Consider the following 19393-nt stretch of genomic DNA (forward strand, 5'->3'; position numbering starts at 1 on the left):
AGATAAGATAAGAACTTGAGGTTGTTTTAATAATTATTAAATAATTATTCCCTCATAGAAACATATACCAAGAGACAATATACAATATTACTGGACTGGATTATCATATAAATCTGAGAGGATTGGCTGGTATTGGGAGGATGGCTCAGCTCTCCTTAACACAGGGAGTGGACTGGTAAATTTTGATAATTTAGGGACAGATTATGACCCATCCTGAGAGCTCCTGTAGGGGAAAATCCTGTGTCACTCCCTTACTCTCTTGCACTGGCTGCCTGTGTTGTAAATAGAAGCACAGGGGCACTAGTAACCTTTGTGGGGCTGCTGATCCCCATTGTGCCCAGGACAGGGAGGGAGTGGGCAAGCAGAGGTAGAGGATTGGACCTGGTCCCACAATGCCATGGTTGGCATAGCTGAACTGGTATGGAGGTGAAAGTAATCTGAACCAGTTGTAGGGAAGATACAGATTACTTTCCCCAGGGAAGCTGGTGAATGGGCCCTGAATACACATACGGAACGCAAATGTCAGGACATAATGAAATGATGCTTTATTTTCTAGGATTGAGTTTTATGAAAACTATGACAACTGTGCATCCTGTATGGATTGAAAATGTATACCCATTATGCCTGTTCATGGGAACAATTCTGGATCCACAAGAAAGCGGTTGTCCGGCTAAAATGAAGAGACCTCACCAGAATGAACATTGTTTCTGTCAGTATGAGATAACATAGACTCAGTGTATTTTGTTTACTTTTTTTTGTTTTGCTTTTGTTTAGAGTTCCATTAGAAAAATTAATACACAATAACTGGAAAGAGTCTGAGGAAGTAACATGCAAAAATAAGTTAGTGTCAACATCAAAGTACTACTGACATACACCAGGAAGAACTCACTAGCTCCATCAGTCCAGTTGTGAAATGTGTAACAGATGACCAAGTGAAACTGGGAGCTTCAGGAATATCACAGAACTATATAAATTAAAAGACCTGTTCGGTCACATCGGGTGACCAGAATTCCAGGACATGATTCTTCTGAATAGTAGATCTAGTTCAGCTTCAAATATTGTAACTCAAGAGATGAGGCTTTAACCATGTCTGTGGAGGATCACATAGATCTTACTTTTGCAGGGGGGAAAACAAGTTGCTCAATTCTAACCTGAAAAAACATTTTTTTTTCAATTTCATCACACTTCAGTTATTACCCCCCCTCCCCCTGAGACAGCCATGAACAAATCCCTCGTTCTGCTTGTTGATTTTATTTATCTGGTGCAAACGTACTATATCATGCCTGTGATCCTCACTCTAAGTTAGACATGTTTAACTCTCTTATTCTTTCAATATGATTGGTCTGTTTGGTGACTGGATAACTCACATGGTATTCTTTTTGTTTCCTGATTAGATGGCATACCCCTTATAAGCTATGTTCACTACCACCCAAAATAAATTTAATTTTGTCTCTCAGTGCTGCGGATGAACTAAGGAGTCTCTCTCTCTTGCACTGCCAGTCTTAGCACCAGGAAAGAATTCATAGATTCATTCACCGAATCATAGATTTTAAGGCCAGCAGGGACCATTAGGTCATCTAATCTGACATTCTGTCTATCTCAGGCCATAAAATTTCACCCTGTTACCTCTGTACTGAGCCCATTAACTTGTATTTGGCCAAAGCATATCTTCCAGAAAGGTATTGAGTCTTGATTTGAAGATATCAAGACATGGAGAATCCACCACTTTTCTTGGTAGTTTGTTCCAGTTTTTAATCACCCTCACTGTTAAAAACATATGCTTTAGTTTTAATAATTATTTATTATGTGTTTTTATTGAGGTAGCACCTAAAAACCCCAACCATGGACCCAGACGCTCATTATGGTAGGCATCCTACAAATACATAGTAAAAACATGGTCCCTGCCCCAAAGGGTTTACAATCTAAGCATAAGAAAAGAGATAACAGGTGAAGACAGACAAATAGAGAAACACAGGGAAACAATGGGATGCTATTTATCAGCATGACAGGCAGTGGTTTCAGCACATCCACTGCTGAGATGATTTCAAGTTTTTGTAGACATGATGGCAAAGGAGAGTATTAAAGGGAATTATGAAGGATGATAATGGGGTAGCTTTGTGGACTTTTACAGGGAGCTCCTCCTAAGAGAGGGGAAGCATGGGAGGAAAACACAAAGGTGCTTGATTGAAAATTAACAAATGGGTGATGACAGTTGCCATCATTGGCAGTAGGCATCATTGGCTGATCACAGATGGCCGTCCATATTTTAGTAGTGTGAGAGATGATAGGTGGCCTGAGGATAGGTCATGTAAGGCCTTTAAAGTGAAGACAAGTAATTGCTATTTGAAGTGATGAAAAAAGGGAGCCCAATGAAAAGATACAAACAGAAGGGTAACATGGTTAAAGTGATGAGCTAGGAGAATGATCATTGCAGCAGGGCAAGACTGCATTTGTCAGGGCTAGACAGGAGGATGTCATAGTAGTTGAGACATAAGATAACAACAGCCTGGAGTCTAGCAGTCTGGATGTAGGGGAAAGGCCATATTTAGAGATGCTATACAGGAAGAATTGACTGCTCAAGCCCATTCAATATGCTTCTCTTGGGATAATCTTTCTTGTTCATTACTCTGACCACATCATCCCTCTCTTTGTATCCCTTCATTGGCTTCATTAATCTTATTATGCACTATGCTGGAGTTCTGCGGAGGGATTTTCTTCTGTCCTGCAGATGGCAGTCTCTTTACAATCATGAGGATCCACAGCCATAGTTAATGCCACTGTAGAAGTTATTCTTATACGTCTTGATAATATTATTCCCAGGTAGTGTGGTATTTATTTATAGTCACAGAGCCTATGAAGATGAGTGCAGTATAAAAACATCCATAGATAGAGAGCTCTTCACAAAACGATTAATGTTTATCTACCTTTGCTTTTCAAGATGTATTTCTTCCCTTTTTGTGTTTCAACCCAGAATCTCAAAACATTTTGTCACTATAAATAGTCATTGGGGAAAAAAAAAAACCATTGTTTAAATAATAATTTAAAAGTGACCAAAAGGCTGCCAATAGCAGATAGCAGGTGCCACTACATGGAGATATGTGTGTGCGCTTCCTTTTATCACCAAATCCATTCTTGGTTTCTCCCAGGGCTCCCTGCCTATATGGTGTCCGGTTTGCTCAAACTGTGCACACACGGTGCTGTTCATAGAGCTGGTAGCCTTGCTGGTCCTGTGTAAGTACTGAGACTTGTTGTATTTACTTCTAGATTTTTAGGGCATTCAAATGCTGGTGAAATGTGCTGGTCTGGTAGCCCCATGGAAAGTGTTACCCTCTAAATATCCACAGAACCAATACACTAAAGACAGATCAGTCTTCCAACAGGCACACACACACACCCCACCCTCAAAACCCCAAGTGTCTCACCACAGATCATTTAAGATCACTAGATTCTGCACTTAAAACTCACCAACTTATTTCCCACAGGCCATGAAAAAGCGTGATGGTAACTACTTTCAGTAAGTAGTGACCTGAGCTGGCTGCATCTATTGGTATTTTTCTTCATCTTCTCCTAGCCTTTAAGTTTTGCAATGCAAAATGCACACGAGTACTCACACACCTACCGTGGATAAACACAAAAAAGAATGAATAACATAACAATAGCTAAAAGATCAAAATCATAATCTTGCTCTGGAAGGTATTTTAGTTCATTTCAGGTTTCCGAGCCTTTGGGGAGGGAACTGAAAGCCCCACCTTGGACCACAAAGATATGCAAGCCACTAACCGCAATTGCTCAAAGAGTTTGAAAAAAATGAGAGTTTGTGTTTCAGAAGAATGAGGATGAATAAGAATAACGGTAAATAAGGCTGTAAATCCTCTATCCCAGAATGGGCACAACATAGAATCATAGAATATTAGGGTTGAAAGACACCTCAGGAGGTCATCTAGTCCAACCCCCTTCTCAAAGCAGGACCATCCCCAACTAAATCATCCCAGCCAGGGCTTTGTCAAGCCGGGCCTTAAAAACTTCTAAGGATGGAGATTCCACCACCTCCCTAGGTAACCCATTCCAGTGCTTCACCACCCTCCCAGTGAAATAGTGTTTCCTAATATCCCACCTAAACCTCCCGCACTGCAACTTGAGATCATTGCTCCTTGTTCTGTCATCTGCCACCACTGAGAACAGCCTAGCTCCATCCTCTTCGGAACCCCCCTTCAGGTAGTTGAAGGCTGCTATCAAATCCCCCCTCGCTCTTCTCTTCTGCAGACTAAATAAGCCCAGTTCCCTCAGCCTCTCCTCATAAGTCATGTGCCCCAGCACCCTAATCATTTTTGTTGCCCTCCGCTGGACTCTCTCCAATTTTTCCACATCCCTTCTGTAGTGGGGGAACCAAAACTGGACACAATACTCCAGGTGTGGCCTCACCAGTGCCAAATAGAGGGGAATAATCACTTCCCTCGATCTGCTGGCAATGCTCCTACTAATACAGCCCAATATGCCGTTGAGCTTTTTGGCAACGAGGGCACATTGCTGATTTATATCTATCTTCTTGTCCACTGTAATCCCCAGGTCCTTTTCTGCAGAACTGCTGCTTAGCCATTCGGTCCCTAGTCTGTAGCGGTGCATGGGATTCCTCCATCCTAAGTGCAGGACTCTGCACTTGTCCTTGTTGAACCTCATCAGATTTCTTTTGGACCAATCCTCCAATTTGTCTAGTCACTCTGGACCCTATCCCTACCCTCCAGTGTATCTACCTCTCCCCCCAGCTTAGTGTCATCTGCGAACTTGCTGAGGGTGCAATTCATCCCATCATCCAGATCATTAATAAAGATGTTGAACAAAACCTGGGGCCCTCCGCTTGATACCGGCTGCCAACTAGACATGGAGCCATTGATCACTACCCGTTGAGCCTGACAATCTAGCCAGCTTTCTATCCACCTTATAGTCCAATGACTATGCAGTATCCCTCCCTCTCTTAAGCAACCATAAACAATGAGTCTGGGGCCCTTAGCCAGGCAATCAGAGGAACAATCTCCTATGTGTAAGATGGGAATACAAATGGAGGTGAGGTGCAAGAGCATTCATTTTCCATGATGCATTCAATTCTTTTACTAGCTTTCAAGATGACACAGCAAGGTGGTTAATTAAAGCAAATTACAATGGTGTCCTGTTTTAATGTGGACACTTTTCTGTTAAGAACTGGACTGAGACTCCCCAACTCGTTTCACACAAACTATGGAACAACTGTCAGATGGACAATCAAAGATTCATCCCTGAGTCACTTTCACTTTGGATCATCTATTTATTTTGTCTATGTAACCATGTGTTTCATTTACCGTTTCTTGTCTTCTCACACACCCTTGACCTCCTGTTACAAACTATGACCTGCTGTGATGCCTTGCTTTTAGTATAGATTATAAATGCTTTGGGCACAAACTGTCTTTCATTGTACGTTGGTACAGTGACCAGCACAATGCGGCCTCAGTTCAGATGGAGGCCTTTGAGTGCTACCACAAAACATATAATAAATAATAATGTCACTTGTCTCCTAAGGGCGTTGTTTAGCACTCTATATGACAAAGTTGAAGATCAGGGTTCAATTCCCATTAATTAATTTTTCTCCATGTCCACTGAGGGTAGGACAAGAAGTAATTGGCTTAGTTTGCAGCAGTAGAACTTCAGGTTAGATAGTAGGAAAAACCTTCCAACTCTAAGGATAGTTATGCACTTGAACAGGTTACCTAGAGGTTGTGGAATCTCCTTTCCTGGAGGTTCTTAGGAGCACATTAGACAAACACAGTCAGGGATAGTCTAGGTTTACTTGACGCTGCCTCTTTGTAGGAGGATGGACTAGATGACCTCCTCAGGTTCCGTGCAGCCCGTGCAGGTTCTGTGCAGCCCTGTGATTGGTCGGTGGAGTCATTGGACTGTGGCAGAGGCCATCTACCCCGTCCCGTAGAAGGTGGGAGTGTCTCATATCTCTCAGCAGTGAGATTTCTGGCCAAGTAAGAGACAACAATGATGGGTTCCTAAAGTGACAGCAATTTGGGGCCTGAAGGTAGGGACTGGATCAGGGCCGGCTCCAGGCACCAGCTTAACAAGCAGGTGCTTGGGGCGGCCAAGGGAGAGGGGCGGCACCAGCGGCAATTCGGGGGCAGCAGGTCCCTCATTCCCTCTAGGAGCGAAGGACCTGCCGCTGAACTGCCGCCGCCGATCGCGGCTTTTTTTTTTTTTTTTTTTGCTTGGGGCGGCAGAAATGCTGGAGCCGGCCCTGGACTGGATGAGCATAACAGCAAAAAAACCCCAAAACAAACAAATGAAAAAAGAAAAGAGACAGGCATAGAGAGAGCTTCAAGTTCTTTACTTGTGACACAGAGGACCCTGGGGAGGCAGGAAAAGCAAATTATACACAGGGGCTTGAATTAATCCATGGGGCTATGAGGGGCCTTTTAGGCTTCCAGTACAAGTTAGAGCACTCTTAGGATTGCTCTAAATTATGCCTGTTTAGTAACTGCCCCACAGGGGTCATTCGGTAGGTGAGGCATTGCCCAAGTGCCCCGTCCCCCAGGCACACACCTGACACAATCCCCAGCCAGGTGGAGTGTGAGAGGATGGTGTAGGACTGGCTGTAGGGCTACATTAGCTGTGTCTACCAGAGATTCCCTAAAGCCAGGGGAATCCTCAACTGCTCAGTTTAAGAAGTTTTTATGGTGTCTTCACATAAGTGGAGTGGCACAAAGGTGCCATCTCAGAGACTGGCCCGGTGTGGATTGGTTCATTTTTACCACAGCTGGTTAAAGAATATATGTAAAAATTTCATAGACAGTTTCATTGTGTGAGTTGTCTAAATGGTCTCAGGGTTTTTTCCTCCCAATTTTTTTATCATAATTTTCAAAAGTTCAATGTTCAACGTCTTTAATAGATTTTTGTTTAATTTTTGAAAAACCGAAAAGTGATTCATCAAAATTAGCAATGCAAACAACCAAAAACAGCTCCCAAACTAAACCAAAACAATAAACACAAGTCAAAACATGGTTGCTGGTGAAAATTTTTGCAAAACAAAAACAATTGAGAAAATCCACAATGTTTGTTTTTACCAAAAAATTCATTTTCAAAAAAATCATTTTTTTCTGAAAAGAAAATTGAACAAAACATTTCAACCAGCAATAATTTGTATCTTTGTCTTACAATCAAGGGTTAGTGTAATCTTTTATCTTCTTCATTTAAATCCAATTACTTTTCCATATTTACACTATTAAATATAAATATATCTTTAAACAATAAGAAGGTGCACTTGGAAAGATGAGATTAGAGCTAGCCAGCAGACACTGCCTGTACAAAGATATAAAATAGTCTCAGCAGCCATTCTCATCTGCAGTCTTTCATCTGAAGATGGTAGACACCAAAGCCGGCATTCCCAGCGCTAAATGGCTAAAGAAGAGGCAGAGAACGAAAATTAACCTGGCTCTGAGATGAATGAGATGTGCTTGTTCTGTTATTGGGATTTGAAATGTTTGGCAGACATTAAAGGTGCTGAAAGCTCAGATGAAGAACAGCACAAGGGGCATGCCAGGCTCAGTCCATGATGAGATTCTCAACACTAGACCACAAAATGAGTTTACTCTCCTAAAGTCTGTAATACTGAGGTCTAATTCTGGTTGTCGGGGTTAGTGTGAGGGTTGCTGGGAGGTGTTGGTGCCCTGTGTTATACAGATCAGACTGGATGATCTAGGGGTCCCTTCTGCCCTGAAGCTGTATGACTAAATTTCTGGGTTCAAATATCACACCAAGAGGTGGGCTTGTCTCTAAAACTTAAATTGTAGAGTAATACCAGAGGACTGTCTTCCTGCATGGGGGTGGAAAAAGAGAGGTCGAGCCACACATTTAGAGCCACCCTGTCTCTCCACTGGCCCGAGAATGGCTCAACACAGGTTCCTCCTGTATGCTATCATGCAGAGCACACATGAAGCTGGGATTGGTGAAAAACTGTATTGTGTAGTCACATAGTTAGGCCCCACCAGAGCTGGCCAGGAAACAGAATTTCAGTTCTGTGAAAGAAATTTTGTTCATCCTGAACTGGAATGAGAATGAGAATGAAAATGGTCAGTGGGAACATTTTGGTGTTTCCAGAATGAAATATGCTCCCCACCAGATGGGCTACCAAAGAGTTGGGGAGCCTGGGGAGGCAGGAAGCAGGTGAGCTGGTGGGCAACAACCACTAGCCCCAAACCAAAATGAGGGTTCAGGATTTTCCTCTAAATATAGAAGTAGCAAATCAAAGTTTAACAATGTGTATATTTCCTGTAAGAGTTCAGTTGTAACACTGATGAGTGAGTAATTCTTCCTTTTTCAGCTTGTCCTCTGTAGGACAGTCAGACTCTCAGTTTCTCTCTCCTACTGGGATTATTTAATACACCAGAAAAGAACAATAGAATGACGGATGTGCAGGAAGAGGACGGATGCACCATTTTAAACCAGCCATACCAAAATCCAATGAACATTGACATACCTCCATGCAACAACCAAGGTATCATTGCTGCATATTTTTTGCACTTTCATTGTTGGAATAGGTAATTACTCTATATACAATTTATTCTGTCTAATTCAGTAAATGAGTAATAGTTGTGTTTGCAGAATGTGTATCTATTTCTATACAATACTTATATTGTATTTCCTCTGATAAAATAGTTGTGTAATTGCAGTGAAAATGCATGGGGGCTGTGTACATAGAATCATAGAAGTGTGGGACTGGAAGGAACAATTGGTCATCTAGTCCAGTCCCCTGCACTCAAGGCAGGACTAGATAATAACTAGAATATCCCTGACAGGTGTTTGTCTAACCTGTTCTTAAAAACCTCCAGTGATGGAGATTCCACAACCTCCCTAGGCAATATATTCCAGTGCTTAGCCTCCCTGAGAATTAGAAATATTTTCCTAATGTCCAACCTAAACCATCCTTGCTGCAGTTTAAGCCCATTGCTTCTTGTCCTAACCTCAGAGTTTAAGGAGAACAATTGTTCACCCTCCTCACTGTAACAGTCTTTTATGTACTTGAAAACTGCTATCATGTCCCCCCTCAGTCTTTTCTCCAGACTAAACAAACTCCATTTTTCCAATCTTTCTTGATAGGTCACGTTTTCTAAACTTTAATCATTTTTATTGCTCTCCTCTGGACTTTCTTCAGTTTGTCCCACATCTTTCCTGAAATGTGGCACCCAGAACTGGACAAAATACTTCAGTGGAGGCCTTATCAGCATGGAGTAGAGTGGAAGAATTACTTCTCCTGTCTTGCTTACAACACTCCTGCTGGTACAACCAGAATGATGTTTGCTTTTTTTTGGAACAGTGTTACACTGTTGACTCATATTTGGTTTGCGATCCACTATGACCACTCGATACCTTTCTGCAGTACTCCTTCTTAGGCAGTTGTTTCTCATGTTGTATGTGTGCAACTGATTGTTCCTTCCTAAGTGGAGTACTTTGCATTTGTCCTTATTGAATTTTATCCTATTTATTTCAGACCATTTCTCTAGTTTGTCCAGATCATTTTGAATTTTATCCCTATCCTCCAAAGCACTTGCAGCCCCTCCCAGCTTGGTATCGTCCACAAACTTTAAAAGTGTACTCTCTATATCATTATCTATATGCATAGTATGGAAGGCATTATTTATGACAATTGCTGAGGCATCACAGAGTCTGACATTTTTTGTCTCTAACATGACATAGGATTTCCAAATTGAGCTCTGGCAGTTAGGAGCCAGCCCTGATCTAGATTTCATTATTCTGGTATGGCTTGCTTGTTAATTTCGCACAGAGCATTTGTGGCAGAGGCAGGACAATATAGTTTTAATGGAAAATAGTATGTTTAAACCTCAAGTTCCGCTCTCTTGGGTCCCACTTTAATACATTTTAAGGTCATCAAATCTTACCTCCTGTATAACACAGGCCATGGGACTTTCCTGAAGTAATTCATGTTTGAACTGCAGCAGCTCTCTTAGGAAAATATCCAGTCTTGATTTAAAATGTTCCAGTGATGGAGAATCCACGCTACCCTGTCAATTGAAGGTGTTTAATTTCAAGGACCTGTTGAATTCAATCAGACTTATATGCATGCTTAAAGTTAAGAACCTGATTAACTGCTTTGCTGAATTAGTGCCTGAATCTGTAGATGACACAGATTCTGGGAGCTCTCTGCATCCCCTCCAGAATGGGTTAAATCCAATTGGTAAGATTTTATTCAAACACTTCTCTTTTCTGTTAATGGTGACAGAGCAGAAACATGTGGTGCTGCCACAAAAGGGATGTGTGTCATTTTTGCCCTTCTAATTCAGAGAATCACCAGAACATTCCATGTGTGACATTACACCCCATATTATTTATGGAAATATGTTTACAATATGAATATGGCATAACTGAAATATATTTTATGCAAGATTGGTCTTGTAAGGTATCATTGGAAAGGTTATAATTTACTGAATGTGATTATCCAATGTGTATGCATGTATTATTTCTGTATCTAAAGTGAGGAATATTGACTATGTAACAATTACAACTGTCTATGTATTTGGGAGACACCCACCAGACAACAGGCAATCAGCCTTGATGGGCCATTAGGAAGAAACAATAAGACTTTGAAGATATTAATCTCTCTTCCTGAGAGGCGTCCTGGGGCGTAGCTGTGACACTACTAGGTCAGAGGGTCCTGTCACCTGCTACTAAACATCATCTTGGACTTCTAATAATTTTCCACTAAAAGGACGGGGAGGTCAAGACTGGGAAACAAAAGATTCCTGCCTTATATAAATCTTATTTAATGCTGGGGAGTAAGTTTATCTGGACTCTCCCTTCATTGTCGTCCTGCGTAAGAAGCAGGGCTGCTGAAAGTACCTAAAGAGACAAAGGAACTGAGCGGTGGGAAAGGCAAGGGCTGAGTCCAGACTAAGACGGGGTCTAGTCTGTAAAGAGAAATAACTGGGACTCTAAGCTACAGAAACTCTGCAACTTGCCTAAAAACAACATTTAGGGTGAGAAATTCTTGAAACAAGTCTCTTTAAGATCTTAAGCTTAGTATGTGTGTTTTGTTTTATTTGTTTGGTAATCTTTTTTTCTTCTGTTTGCTATCCCTTATAATCACTTGAAATCTGGCTTTTATAGTTAATAAACTTGTATTTGTTTATTATTAAACTCAGTTTATGCAATTTCTAACTTGGGGGGGGGAGCAAGAAGTTGTGCATATCTTCCTCCACATTGAGGGAGGGGGTGAATTTATGAGCTTACATTGAATAGATTTCTCTATAGCACAAGACAATATTATTTTGAGTGTACTTTCCAGAGGGGAGCTGCACTTGAGTGCTGGGTGATTTCCTAGCTGAATCTTCTCATAGAGAGCTGTTTGTAGACTCTATGTGATTCTACAGCTGGTGCATCCCTACCTGCGTGTGTGTGCTGCCAGAGGCTGGAGAGTCTAATTCAGCAAAACTGGGAGAGGGAGCCCAGGCTAGTGGAGCAGGCAGGCTCAGTGAAATCCCAATACATCAGATGGCATCCCAGAAGGGGGTTCTAACCCGTTACACCAGGGTTTCACCATGTTTAGATGATAGGAATCCTCAACCTGTCTGGTTTATCTTCCACCTAGTTCAGTATCTCATGTCCAACAGTAACCTACAACAAATATGTAAGAGAAGGCACAACCCCCTATACAGATCCCTTTTCTTCCTCTCAGCTTCCATTGGAGCTGAACCTGGCACTCAAATAGTGACTGAAAATATTTGATAGTGAAGAAAAGCAAAGTGTTTTAAAAAAGGTATTTAGTAGTGAAACCAGATGGCTACTAACGGGGGATGGGAAGCACCACTGCACTGAGGGAGAGGGGTTCACTTCTCTACTGCACTGAATCTATTGTTGATTTCTCCCAGGGTTCTCTGCTCCTGTCTTCACATGGTGTCCAGTTGCCCTGACTTTGTTCACACTGTGTCTGGTGCTGGTCATAGGACTGATGGCCATGCGTAAGTATTGATACAGTATTTATTTATTTTAATATTCTTAGGGAATTCCAGCATTAGTGAAAGGTGCTTGTTTGGCAGGAGCCACCCAACAAGACAGTCTGAACTCTTGCTGCCCATGAAAATTGCCCTCTCCCCATCTATCACTGTGCATCCATTAAGATTGTCAAGTATCACTAAAAAATCTGCAATGAAAATACACCCATTCATTTCACATAGGCCACTGATAATAGTGACTTTCATATAGTAGCTACTTGAGCTGAATCTAGATCAGTGACCTAGAAATGAAGGTGATATATATGTAAATGATGACAAAGAGTCCTGTGGCACCTTATAGACTAACAGAAGTATTGGAGCATAAGCTTTTGTGGGTGAGTGCCCACTTCGTCAGACGCATGTGGTGGAAATTTCCAGAGGCAGGTATAAATATGCAGGCAAGAAGCAAATGCTGTGCAGCATCATCATAATTGCTTTGTAAAATATCTCACTGGATGATGTTTTTGTGCATTTCAGTTTTCCATGTGTCCAAGACCCATAAGGAAGGAAGGAGGATGCAAGAAATGCAAGAGCATTTGTGTTTGGAAGGGGAGGAGCACAATAAGAATAATGGTAAATGGGGTTCTTATGCACAGGGCTGATGGCCTGTAGACCCTCTATCGGAAAGGAGAAGAGAAAGGTAATGAGGGTTGTTGCTAGAACATACATTTGTAATACAATGTTTTCTAGATAGAATGATATTCTTGATCAGTTGATCCATAAATAGACAGAGAGATAATCAGAAAGAGAACTGAATGAAAGATGTGAGGCTTGGGTGGTAATGTTTTACTGCCACACATTTGGGATGACTGCAAAACCATATGAGAAATATAGACTTGTATAATGCACAAAACCATCATGTATTATGTAAATTTCAGAGTAAATCTCAACTCAGCCTTAACTATTGAGTTGTGACTGATGCTTCCATAATGCCACATGTTTTACAGAAAAACTGTTTCAGAAATGGGTTAGTTCTTTCTTTATGAATTAATTAATTAAATTGCACATCATGACTGAAGACCTCAATCCCCAGAACAGGCATATCAGGAACAGCAACAGTGCAAGATTGCTGAATAAACCACTTCCTTTCAGGGTGTCCTCAAGGGGCTGCTTCTAGGGATGAGAGGGCAGTTCAGTCTATGTGGATCATTTACTCTTTCTCCTCTCTGTTGAAACTACCAATGAGGATAACTATTGACAGTTACTATGATGAATGCAAAGTCTGCAGCTGACCAGTAGAATCTGGACTGAGACTCAGTCCAGAGTACTGTCATCATATGGTAACTGAGCCCTATAGTGATACTGGTTAATGTCTGTTGAGAACCTATGGTGACTACAATGTGGGATTTGAGGGAGGGATGGGTGAGATGTATTGGAAAGTAGGGGGGAAAATAAGCAAAAGTAGGGAGATCTACAGTAATATAGAGGAAACCGAGCAGGTGAGGTAATCTGTCTCCCATGCTCACAAATTGATTTTATTGCCTACCTAGAGCTGGTGGCCTCAGACATGGGCACCGGGAACAGATAATGATGGGCAATAAACTCGTTGGACTCGTTGACCTGTTGTGCAGTGAAGTGTCAAATTAAACAGTTTCTGACTTTCCCTCATGACCTGTAGAATCATAAAAGTGAAAGATAGGAAGACCTTAAAGCACAGGCCACATTTTGTTCTTTTCCTCCCCTTTCTCCACATAGCCAGTTCAGGATTGTTCACTACAGTATATTCTCTACTGGTTGGTCCAAAGAAGGTAGAAATATATCAAGAAATGGAGATTCAACCACTTTCTTTGGGAAAGTATTTCATAGTCTAATAAATCACCAGTCAAAGGAATCCACATCACACATGCCACACAGGAATGTCACATGGGGGTCTCAGTCAAGATGTGACATAACATATGACTCATTCTGAAAATCTTCAAATGGGGCCAAATCCTGAAGTCTTTACCCAGAATTTATGTAGCTTTTACTTAATCAAACTCCTTTTGCTCTTAATGAGTGATTGTCTGAATAAAGAGTGACTCAAACCTGAGTAAGGACCTCAGGATTTGGCCCATGAAGAATTAGTGGCATGTACATTACAGGTCTCCATTAATTTGCCCTCTCAAGCCAATGGCTATAGGTTCTGTGTTCTTCACTTAAGAGTTCAGGATGAAACAGAATGATGGTTTCCTTCTGTTCTAGGACCAATATGTACACTCTGCCCCGCAAACTGGCAATGGGCAGGAGGCAACACCTGTTTCTACATTTCAAACCGGAAGGAGACCTGGCAGCATAGTCAGGAGTTCTGTTCCTCGCAGAATTCCACCCTTTTCATGCTGAAAGAGCAGAAGAAGCTGGTATAGGCCTATCCTACTGTGCTTATCTTGTATCTGTATGTAATTTTTCTCAAGTCTCCAAAATTCAGAAAATTCATTTTGGTGAGGAACATCATAATGCAGGATACTATTAAGGAAATAGGAGGCATGAGTTTCTTGAATCATGCTGTGGTTATGATCCGTGGATCTTCTGCTCTGGAGACCACCTTCTGCCTGCTGCAAGGAGAAGTGGTTGATCAGTGCTCTAACAAGAATTGTTGTCCTTCTGGCTATTGGAGGAACCAAGTATAAGCGGTCCACACTTGCAAGTCAGATGGGCAGAGATAGTTCTTAATGGGAGGTGTAGATTATTATGACTGGATATGGGTTTTAGGAGGTTCTAATTTTGAAGTTACCCCTTTTCTTTCTTTTTTTACTACCACAATTTAACAGTACTTGATTTCCATTAGCTTTTTTTGAACCTACAAAATTAAGTAAAAAAGTATTTTTTTCTTATTTCCTCACAGGAGTATGTACCTCAAATAGATAAAAAACAATATTACTGGATAGGGTTATCATATAAACCTGATGGCTGGTTTTGGGTAGATAACACAGCTCTTTCAACAAAGAAAAGAGACTGGTAAGTTTCCACATCTTAACCGTCAGTAGTTTACATCTTTGCATCTATAATATTGTGTCTAAGTAGCAGAGAGAGATTATATTCCCAGTTTTACTGATCTGCACAAAACTTCAATGTGAAGGCTTCATGCTGGGACCCGGTGCCATCTGTACCTCACATGCACTTTAAGGTAGGGCTCCAAAAAACTGCTGCAGGAGAAAGGAGGGGCTTAGTATTTGCAAGCAAGCAAACTAGAAGGAAAGCAGGCAATCAGGGGAGCAGAAAGGTCATGAATTGGTACCACACATCACTGAGTGCCACAGTTAGACCCATCCAGTTTGAAAAGCATCCCTAACCTCATTCCAGCCTTCCTCCCGGATACCAAGCCCTCCTGCACCCAGTTCCCCTCAGACACAGACAGGCTCCCAAACATAATCATCCGTCCCTCATAATTATTAGCTGGGGAAAATTCTGAATCCAGATTCCACTCCTTCCAAAGGTAGTAAATGTGGGTAGTTAATATGAGAACTGTCCTTGGGGTTGCAATGATTGTGGAAGGCAGGTCTGGTGCCCTGCAGATAAGAGCTCTGCACTGCCATGCTGGAAACATAAATTCAGTTCCTTTATTCTTCCTGTGTCTGGGCTGGGAGTGCTGTGCAGAATCTCCTGTGTACGGTTTGACTAGGCAATGGCATTTTAGTTTCTACATCCAAGCTGGAAGCACTGTGGATGATAGGCCCAATGATCTAAGAGTTGGTGCTCTGCACTGTCCTCAGGGTGACCTAGATTATAATCCCATTCCTGCACACACTATCTCACATCTTCTGGGCCAGAAGGAGCACTCAAGAAGCATGGCCATTGCCCTCAGGTTCAGTTCTTTGCACCACCAAACTCTTCAACAGTTTGAAAAAACATTTCACTGAGAGTGACTCAATCAATTTTTGTGATTATGGGGCTGAGAGTGACTATGCATTATTTACAGAACTTGAATTGGCAGGATGTAATAGAATGGTGCTTTATTTTCTAGGATTGTTTTGTCCTATGGTGAAAACAGTGCATACCTGTACTATCATCATTTGAAAGTTTATAACAGTAAGAACTGTAATGTAAAGTACCCCTGGATCTGTGAGAAGGCAGCTGTCCAGATGACCTAAAGAGACAATCAGCAGAAGGAACACTGGAAGAGCATCAATGAGTTCTGGTTTCAGTGGTAGCCATGTTAGTCTGTATCAGCAAAACGCAAAAAACACGGCTACCACTGAAACCTGTCACCATGCAAGGCACTGAATTTTTCCGTATGAAGTGGAAATCCAACAACTTCATGAAAAAACTTGTCACACAAGGACTCCTGGTTTTTTCAGTGAGTTCTGATTTTCTTCTGCAGATTTCACAAAATGAGGATTCATGGTGATATTTAAATAGAGCCAAAACCAGAACCCTTGCTTGCTTGCTTGCAAATCAAGAAACAGAAACAGGACTAGGAAGTCTCTGGCAGATATAAGGCACCAGCAGTATCAAATAGCTACTGACACACACCAGAGAGAAGGTACATGCACAGTAAATCTAGTTCTGAAATGTGTAACTGTTGCAGAAGTGAAACAAATAACTTCAGACAAAAAATAAGGCTACAGGAATTAGAGATGGAAAAAGACCTATGTGACCACCTATTGTCAATCCCCTGGGAACTCACTACATATCTGTTCGCTACAGTATATTCTCCAAGGCTTTATCTGGTCCATTTTAAATGACTCAAGTGATCACCACTTCCATTTGGGAGGACATACAACCTTCTAATAGATCTCAGTGTTAAATATTTCATGATACTCCATCTTCATTTTCATCACACTTACTCCTAGTTACTGTATAAACCTTCAGTGACCCAAAGCAAGTCACCTTCCACCTTTTATTCTTCAGAGACTTGTGCAAGATTATTGTAGTTCTTTGGGTCCTTAGTCATTACTTGGCTCTGAATCATTTCCTCATACTTCAGTTCTTCCAGCCTCTTGATCATTTTGTGTAGTATGGGGCTGTAAAAAGTGCTCTACATTCCAATTCCATATGATTACCTCTTTACTGAGGTAATATGGTTTTAATACAGTGCCTAGGAACTCTCTGGCACTTGCTGGCAATAGACATCAGAGTCAAATACTGTGGTTAGATTTTTGAAAGGAGTGGGTTATTATGTACAGAATAAGATTTGTAGTTATGCCAGGGAAGATGATGATAATAATTAGATTTCTGCTATGAGCCCTACTTGGCGTTACACCTAAAAAACCCTGATGCAGAACACATGGCCTCTTAATTAATAATGCTCCTCATATAGAGCATGTTACCCCTGAGTAACAGAAGCCTTTTTTGAAGGGGCATGTGGAGGTCTGGTGATCCTGTAGAGGGTTCAGAAAAATATTAATTGCTGCTGGTGGGGCAGCTGAATGTTTGTCTGTATCTTTGTAATACACACATACCTTGATTTTTAGACGGATGTCTTTTATAACTCCAAATAAATTATACCTTGTACTTCTATGGCACCTTTCATCAAAAGACCTCAAAGCACTTTATACATGTGAATGAATGACGCCTCATGACATCCACATGTGATCCTGTAAAGGTTGATACAAGATGAGGTGCTCACAGTAACGGATTTCAGATTTAAACAAGAGTCTGCTTGTGATGGTGTTTTCAGTGAGGGAATCTTACCTCTGGAACACGCTCGCTGGATTTGTTGACTTTCAAGTCATGTTTCAAGGAATCTCTATGTTCTTAGGTTTATCCTGGGGGAATGCATTAAGTGGGTGAAGTAGAATAGAGATTTTTGAGAAGTTTGTATGATTTTTGGATGTACATTGTCTTTTGGAAGTTTTATGTAATTTATTTCAAACCCATTTATGTACTCAAAGCTCTACTGGAACAAATACATTAAAAAATTAGGTGTCTGAATGCAATGTTCCAGGTGCAGTGTCACCTGAGTGACATAGAAAATGACTATCACATCCCTGTCTGTGACATGACACCTCAAAGTATGAAGCCGTAAACTACGATGGCCTTTGGGGTATCATTAGGGTGACCAAATAGCAAATGTGAAAAATCAGTACAGGGGGTGTGGGGAAATAGGTGCCTATATAAGAAAAAGTCCCAAATATTGAGACTGTCCCTATAAACCTGGGACATCTGGTCACCCTAGCTATCATATCATGTGGCAAATTCATATCTAATTGATTGTCCACTCCCGCCTACAAGAAGTGCATTTCAACATTACTGCTTTTCAGGTTTGTGATGTTGCACTCCATATGTTTATGGAAATATGCTTATAAATGTGAATATAATGTAACTAGAATATGCTTTATGCAAAAGGTCTCTTGTAAGGTATCATTACAAAGCTTATAATCAACTGAATGTGTTCATCCTATTTGTATGAATGTATCATTCGTGTATCTAAAACTAGAAATATGAAGTATTACTCTGAGGTCCTATTGTAATTATGCAAAGTGTGGGCCATTAATGGTGGCTTAGGATCTTGATGGCTCCCATTAACTAGGACAATTAGTTGTGAATGGGTTTATTTACCTGCAAGCCTTCCTGTGTACTTGACATGGGTAATGAAGAATGAGGTCTTACACTGACATGTGACCATTTCACATGATACTGGAATCCATCTTAAACCTGGTGCTTTTCCATTTAGAAGGAAGGGTGGGGACCCAGAGAGACAAAGGATTCCCATCTTGTGCCAAAGCTATAAAAGGAGGTGGAGCAGGACAAAGGGGGCCCAGTCAGGAGGAATCCCCTACTTTTCACCTAAGATGCCTGCTGGAACTAACAAGGTCTGTACCAGGGGAAAGGATTGGGCCAAGACTAGGAAGGAGTCTAGTCTGTGAAAGAAGCTTATTGGAACATCTCTGAGGGTGAGATATACCTGTAATCAGTTTCTTAATGTATTAGGCTTAGACTTGCGTGTTTTGTTTTATTTTGCTTGGTAACTTTGTTCTGTCTATTATTACTTGAAACCATTTAAATCCTACTTTTTATACTTAATAAACTCACTTTTGTTTATTAATTAACCCAGAGTAAGTGATTAATACCTGGGGGAGCAAACAGCTGTGCATCTCTCTCTATCAGTGTTATAGAGGGTGGACAATTTATGAGTTTACCCGGTACAAGCCTTATACAGAGTAAAACGGATTTATTTGGGGTTTGGATCCTATTGGGAGCTGAGTGTCTGGGTGCCGGAGACAGGAGCACTTCTTAAGCTGTTTTCAGTTAAGCCTGCAGCTTTGGGGGCGTGGTTCCAACCCTGGGTCTGTGTTGCAGCAGGCTTGTGTGTCTGGCTCAACAAGGCAGGGTTCTAGAGGCCCAAACTGGCAGAGAAAACGGTCTCAGAGATAGTCTCAGCACATCAGGTGACAGTCCCCAGGGGGTCTCTGTGACCAAACCCGTCACAAGGTTTATCC

General features: G+C 41.4%; 1 protein-coding gene across 1 annotated transcript in view; it reads left to right on the forward strand.

The window, feature by feature from the left end:
- LOC135887323 (C-type lectin domain family 12 member B-like) overlaps positions 1 to 16102 on the forward strand; it is a 60199-nt gene extending 44097 nt beyond the window's left edge. Inside the window, exons 9-11 of the mRNA XM_065415125.1 lie at positions 14440 to 14635; positions 14857 to 14969; positions 15976 to 16102. Coding sequence (XP_065271197.1) covers positions 14440 to 14635; positions 14857 to 14969; positions 15976 to 16102 — 436 coding nt within the window. The remainder of the gene's footprint in view (positions 1 to 14439; positions 14636 to 14856; positions 14970 to 15975) is intronic.
- The last annotated feature ends 3291 nt before the right edge of the window (positions 16103 to 19393 follow it).

This window comes from Emys orbicularis, chromosome 1, assembly GCF_028017835.1.
Source record: "Emys orbicularis isolate rEmyOrb1 chromosome 1, rEmyOrb1.hap1, whole genome shotgun sequence".
Taxonomy (NCBI): domain Eukaryota; kingdom Metazoa; phylum Chordata; order Testudines; family Emydidae; genus Emys; species Emys orbicularis.